The 6,000-nt window shown below is 58.2% G+C and overlaps 1 protein-coding gene across 1 annotated transcript in view; it reads left to right on the top strand.

The window, feature by feature from the left end:
- Positions 1-6,000, top strand: part of ATP2B3 (ATPase plasma membrane Ca2+ transporting 3) — a 41,729-nt gene that overhangs the window by 13,011 nt on the left and 22,718 nt on the right. Inside the window, exons 11-15 of the mRNA XM_044911643.1 lie at positions 106-347; positions 2,446-2,680; positions 4,748-4,927; positions 5,053-5,140; positions 5,685-5,791. Of these exons, the coding sequence (XP_044767578.1) occupies positions 106-347; positions 2,446-2,680; positions 4,748-4,927; positions 5,053-5,140; positions 5,685-5,791 (852 nt within the window). The remainder of the gene's footprint in view (positions 1-105; positions 348-2,445; positions 2,681-4,747; positions 4,928-5,052; positions 5,141-5,684; positions 5,792-6,000) is intronic.

Genomic DNA, 6,000 nt, shown 5'->3' with positions numbered 1-6,000 from the left:
GGGGGGGGGGGGGGGGGGGGGGGGGGGGGGGGGGGGGGGGCCCGGGCGCAGCAAGGAGGGTAGACTCGGGCCCCCTGTGCCATGCTGCTTCTCCTTGCCTCATAGCCTCCAGAGAAGGAAGGCGGTCTCCCCCGCCAAGTGGGCAACAAGACCGAGTGTGCTCTGCTGGGCTTTGTCCTGGACCTGAAGCGGGACTTCCAGCCTGTGCGGGAGCAGATTCCAGAAGATAAGCTTTACAAAGTCTACACCTTCAACTCGGTCCGCAAGTCCATGAGCACGGTCATCCGCATGCCTGACGGCGGCTTCCGCCTCTTCAGCAAGGGCGCTTCGGAGATCCTGCTGAAAAAGTGAGCGGGCCACAAGGGCCAGCAGTAAAGTAGACGTAACGTCAAATTGGCCACGTTAATCCCTTGAAAACGTGCTGTGCGGCGGCACTGACTATGTTCCCAGAGTTGTGCGCTGTCGCCGCGCTTGCAGAACGTTCTCATCACCCCGCAAAGGAAACCCTGTCCCCATTAAACAGCCACTCCCACCTCCCTTCCCCAGCCCCTGACAGCTACTCATCTCCTTTCTCCGTGGATGTGCCTGTCATGGAATCATACAACGGATGGCTTTTACTGAGCATAACGTTGTCCAGGCTCATCCACGTCGTAGCGCAGATTGGTGCTTCATTCCTTCTTGTGGCAGAATAATATTCCACTGTGTGAACAGACCACACTTTCTGTATCTGTTCATCCTTTGACAGTCCCTTGGCTTGTTCCCACCGTTTGGCTCCTGTGAATCATGCTGCCATGAACATGGGTGTGCACGTTTTTGTTTGAATACATGTTCTCAGTGCTGGGTCCTATGGGAGCATAGTCTCACTTTTTCAAGGCACGAGGGCTCCTGCTTCTCCTCATTCTCACCAGCATGCGTTAATCTGTTTATTATTACGATGACGATGATGATGATGGTTATAGCCATCCCAGGAGATGCAAACTGGGATCTCACGGGGGTTGTGTTTGCACTTCCCTGACGACTAGTGATGTTTGCACCTTTCCATGTCCTCACTGGCCATTTGTGTGTCTTCTTTGGAGAAAAGGCTATTCAAGTCCTTTGCTCATCTTTGATTTGAGTTGTTGTTTTGTTGGTTTGGGGGTTTTTTGTTGCTGAGCTGTAAGAGCTCTCGCTGTATGCCAGATACTAGAACCTTAACGCACCTGATTTGTAAATATCTTCTCCCTCCCTGTGGGCTGTCTTTTCACTCTGTTGATTGTTTTTTGTTGTTTTTTTTTCTTTTCACCCTCTTGATTCATCCCTTTATTTCTTGTGTCGCTTGTGTGGGGTTCCTGTTAGAGGTGATGAAAATGTCTTAAAATTGACTGTGGTGACAGTTGCACATCTCTGTACATTTTAATTGGACAAATTGTGTGGTGTGTGAATTATATCCCAACAAAGCTGTTATAAAAACTGATGGGGGGAGCATGCAGCTCCACCTCCAAGCACCCACCCCCCAAGTCCCCATCCTCCTGCCTTGCCCACCTGGCTCCTCACTTCCTGCAGGGCCACCTTCTAAGACACGAATGTTCTCCCCCAAAACTCTGCCCAGGCACAGACTCCCCGGGTGCAAAGGCCACCTCCTCCCTGAAGCTGTCCTGCCGCATCCTGGCTGGATTGGGAGGCCTCAGCCCTCTTTCCGTGCTTCCCTTCTCCTCTGGCTAAGAGCCCGAGTTCTGTAGTAGGCCTGTGGCTCTGCTCTTTGCTGGCACGTGAACGTCAAGTTACTCCCCTGCCGGAGCCTCAGTTTCCTCCTACACAGAGACAACACAAACACTTACCTCCTAGGAATGTTGTGAGACTTACATGAGTGAATCCACAAAAAGCCGCTCTCCTCACCTACACAAGTCTGTGAGTTTCCGGCTCCTGGGACTGCCAGGACAAAGGACCATAAACCTGATGGCTTAAAAACTGAGAAACCTGTTTTCTCACAGTTCTGGAGTCCAGAAGTCCACAGTGAAGGTGTGGGCAGGTCCATGCTCCCTTCGGAGCTGCCAGAGGAGGCTCCTGTCTCTTGCAGCTTCTGGTGATTGCCAGCAGTCGTTTGAGTCCCTTGGCGTGTAGATGGGTCACCCCCATCTCTGCTGGCATCCTCACATTGCCCTGTCCTCGTGTGTGTCTATGTCTCGATGTGTCCTCTTCTCTTTTTAGAAGGACACCAGTCATTGGATTAAGGGCCCACTGTAAACCGGTATGACCCCATCTTAACTTTGCAACAACCCTATTTCCAAATCAAGTCACAATCTGAGGTTCTGGGAAGAACGTGAAGCGGCGGGGGGGTGGGGGCGGGGCGCAGACACTGTTTGGGCCCCGCAGAAGCAGAACGCCTTCCTCCCCGAGAAGCGCCCCCGCCACACAGGATGGAGGGCTCACACCCATGCCTGCTGGTTCTCTCTGTCCCCGCCCCAGGTGCAGCAACATCATAAACAGCTTCGGTGAGCTGCGTGGCTTTCGCCCTCGGGACCGGGACGACATGGTGAAGAAGATCATCGAGCCCATGGCGTGCGACGGCCTCCGCACCATATGTATTGCCTACCGGGATTTCTCTGCCGCTCAGGAGCCCGACTGGGACAATGAGAACGAGGTCGTGGGCGACCTCACCTGCATAGCTGTCGTGGGCATCGAGGACCCCGTGCGGCCCGAGGTAGCCACCCACTTGTCCGTGAGCAGCCCAGGTCGTTGGCTGGGTCAAGGGGCAGCCCTGCTTCCCATCCGGCCTCCACAGCATACGGCCCCTTTCTTCTGCCTTCCCTGCTACCATACTACTTCCTGCCGGAGTCCAGAAAGGTCAGGGAAGGTGGGCAAGGGCAGGGCCTTGGGGTCCTTCGGATCAGACCTCCCCGGCACACTCGATCCCCCTTGCCCTCCCGCCCTTGCGCCCGCGCGGGGCCTCCAGGCCTGGCTCATGCTCTGCCTCCACCAGGTGAGAGACGGCGTCAGTAGAACCTCGACGGCTGTGACCCCCGCAGGACTGATGGACTGGAGGGAGGGGCAAGGGAGAGGGAAGAGTCAGGCACCGCCCCCAAGGCTCTGGTTCGGAGACGCGGGTGGATGGCAGTTCCATCACCGGGCTGGGAGTCCGAGGGGACCCAGGTTTGGGGGGCGGGGGGCAGTCCTCTGTCAAGGGTTTGGTTGGGGCTGAGTGAGGTTCGGGACCTCCCCGTAGAGCTGTCAAGTGGGTAGGTAGCTGTAGGAGTGGAGTGCTCAAAGCGGAAGGTCCTGGCAGGAGAGACTCCAGAAGCATCCTTATATGAGTGATGTCACAGGGTGAGTGTCCAGCTAGGACAGATGTGGGAGGAGCCTTCAAAGAGACTTGAAGGAAGGGTCCAGGCAGGGAGCCAGCATGTGTAGATGGCTTTACCAAGAGCTTTTCTGCAGAGGTAACAGAGAAACTGGGCAGAAGCTGAACAGGCTGCAGAGCGAAGGAGCAAAGGGGAGGCTTGTTGGTCCATAAAGATGGAAGAGCTACAGGATGCCAGGCCCCACAGGAAGAATGCGAGGCGCAGGGGCCGCAGCTTGCCAGAGGCAGGGAGGGATCCTCTGTCTCCTCCCAGGGCCTCTCCAGTGGCACCCACCTCGTGTCAGAAGCAGGGCCACCCTGATCCTGCTGATTAGCCTGGAGACATGTATGTGTATGAGCTGCCCTTAGGGTTGCTGACGTGAGGAAGGAGACGCTTCTGGGCCCTCCTTCAGGAGACGGGTCTTCATTCACACACTGGATCAGGTACCAAAGACCGTCGATTGAAAAGTCAGTGCTTGCTACATCCAGACAGTGGCCGTGGGCCGTCCGTGACGGTGCACCCCTGTGTTCTGAGGAGCCTGGAAGCCTGCCTGGGAGGACGCAGATGGCAGCAGAGGGGAAGGGAGAGACTCCCAGCCAGAGGGACAGGTCTAGCTAAGGTGGACAGTGGGAGAAGCAGCCTAGGAGGGCAAGGGGAGAGGATGCTGCCAGGGGTGATGGGGCCACCCCAGTGGACACAGGGTCTGGACCGTTCCCTTCGTCGGACCAGGAAGAAACTGAGGCACAGAGGAGGAGGCCTGTGTCCACCCAGTGAAGCCGAGTCATAAAGCCGGCTGGCGTTCGATGCTGCTCCGAGAAGCTTCCACCTCAGCTACTGGCCCACTTGTTCCATTTCCCCCGATGAGTAGGCAGAGTGCCTTCTCATGTGAAACCTACGGCTCTACGTGTCTTGGGTTTTAGATTGTTGTAAACAGGAGTGGGGCGCGGGGGGACACATCTGGCAGGGTAGCTGGGGACACAGGTTCCTTTCTCATTTTTCCAGACCTCACTGACACAGCCTGGTAAGCAGGGCCGCCCCTGGCTCAGCAGCTCTGGAGCTCCGTCTCGCAGTGGAAAATGAGGTTGATGGAGCTGGGTGATTTCTATGGTCACCTTTACAGACACGACTGCAGTGGCGCCCCTCGACAGCGTACAAGTGACCAGTGCCTTCTCCCAGCCTTACTCGTGGCGTTGGGGCCTGGGTCTGAGTCCTCGCTGGTCCTGGGGCCCAGCACAAGGAAGGAGGCACCCAGGGGTGGGAAGGGGTGCTGAGGGGATGAAGGAGGCACCCTGCCCACTGCAGACCAGGCAGTAAAGCAGACCAGCCACTTTCCCCCACAGGGACCACAGTGGGGGGAGGGTGCTGCAGATCTGGATGCAGGAAATGTGCCTTGCCTCAGTGGCCGCACCCATCTCTCTCGTCTCTTCCAGGTCCCTGAAGCTATCCGCAAATGCCAGCGTGCTGGCATCACAGTGCGCATGGTGACCGGGGACAACATCAATACAGCCCGGGCCATCGCGGCCAAGTGTGGCATCATCCAGCCCGGGGAGGACTTCTTGTGCCTGGAGGGGAAGGAGTTCAACCGGCGCATCCGCAACGAGAAAGGCGAGGTAGGCCTGGGCTCCGCTGCCCTCCCACCTCAGTCCGGGGTTCTGGCGGTTTCTCCCCCCCACCCCACCTCTGCTCAGCACCCTCCAACCAGGCTCTGCAGCATCTGTGTGCTTCCCCCTCCCAGATAGAACAGGAGCGTCTGGACAAGGTGTGGCCCAAGCTGAGGGTCCTCGCCCGATCGTCTCCCACCGACAAACATACTCTGGTCAAAGGTAATGGAGCTTGCCCACTGCTGCTCGCCGCTGCCCCTGCCCCTGCCCCCGCCGCTGCCCGGGGTGCCATGCCACTGGCTGGGTGTGGGCTGCCCCCAGACTCCCGATGCCAAGCTCCAGGGCCTGCCTAGGAAGTGGGGTCCCGGGCTGTAGATGTGCTGCGGGTGGACATGGCCCTGAACGGGAACTTCAGGAAAATGCGGGTGATGATGGCCGACATGCCAGGGCCCACTCCTCCGCATCTCCGGGCTAACGACCCGAGTGGGAGACGCCTCTCGTTGTAACAGACGGGGAAGCTGAGGCCTCCGAGTCACACAGTGCTGAGCCCCTGCCTTCCACCCAATCACCACCATGTGTCATCTCGCTGGGTGATGGGCCAGGGCAGGAGGAGGGGAGCGGGGACTTCGCTGCAAAGGTGACCGAAGCACAAGGGGATTGGGGGCAGTGGGCGCAGTCGCAATCCCGAAGGGTTTCCTGAGTCAAGCAGTCGCCCACAGCCCCCAGGCAGGAGCCCAGGGCACAGGCGCCCCACTCTGCATTCCAGGGATCATCGACAGCAGCACTGGCGAGCAGCGGCAGGTGGTGGCCGTGACCGGGGACGGCACCAACGACGGGCCAGCCCTCAAGAAGGCAGATGTGGGCTTTGCCATGGTAAGCCACCCAGTGCCGACCTGGCTCGGCACACCATGTAGGATCTTGTGTCTCAAGGACATCAGCTCCGGGCAGAAAGGTGGGAGCTAGTGTTAAGGCCTCTTTCTCTCACGTCCTGGCCTCTCGGGCCTCCACAGGCCCTGCTGGTCAGGGGACATACGTGTGATTTGTTCAAAGGCATTTGGTGACAGTGGACCTTGTTGTGCACC

This window comes from Neomonachus schauinslandi, chromosome X (assembly GCF_002201575.2).
Source record: "Neomonachus schauinslandi chromosome X, ASM220157v2, whole genome shotgun sequence".
NCBI lineage: Eukaryota > Metazoa > Chordata > Mammalia > Carnivora > Phocidae > Neomonachus > Neomonachus schauinslandi.
Note: the sequence above shows the minus strand (reverse complement) of the source record. Positions and strands in the feature narration are given on the sequence as shown.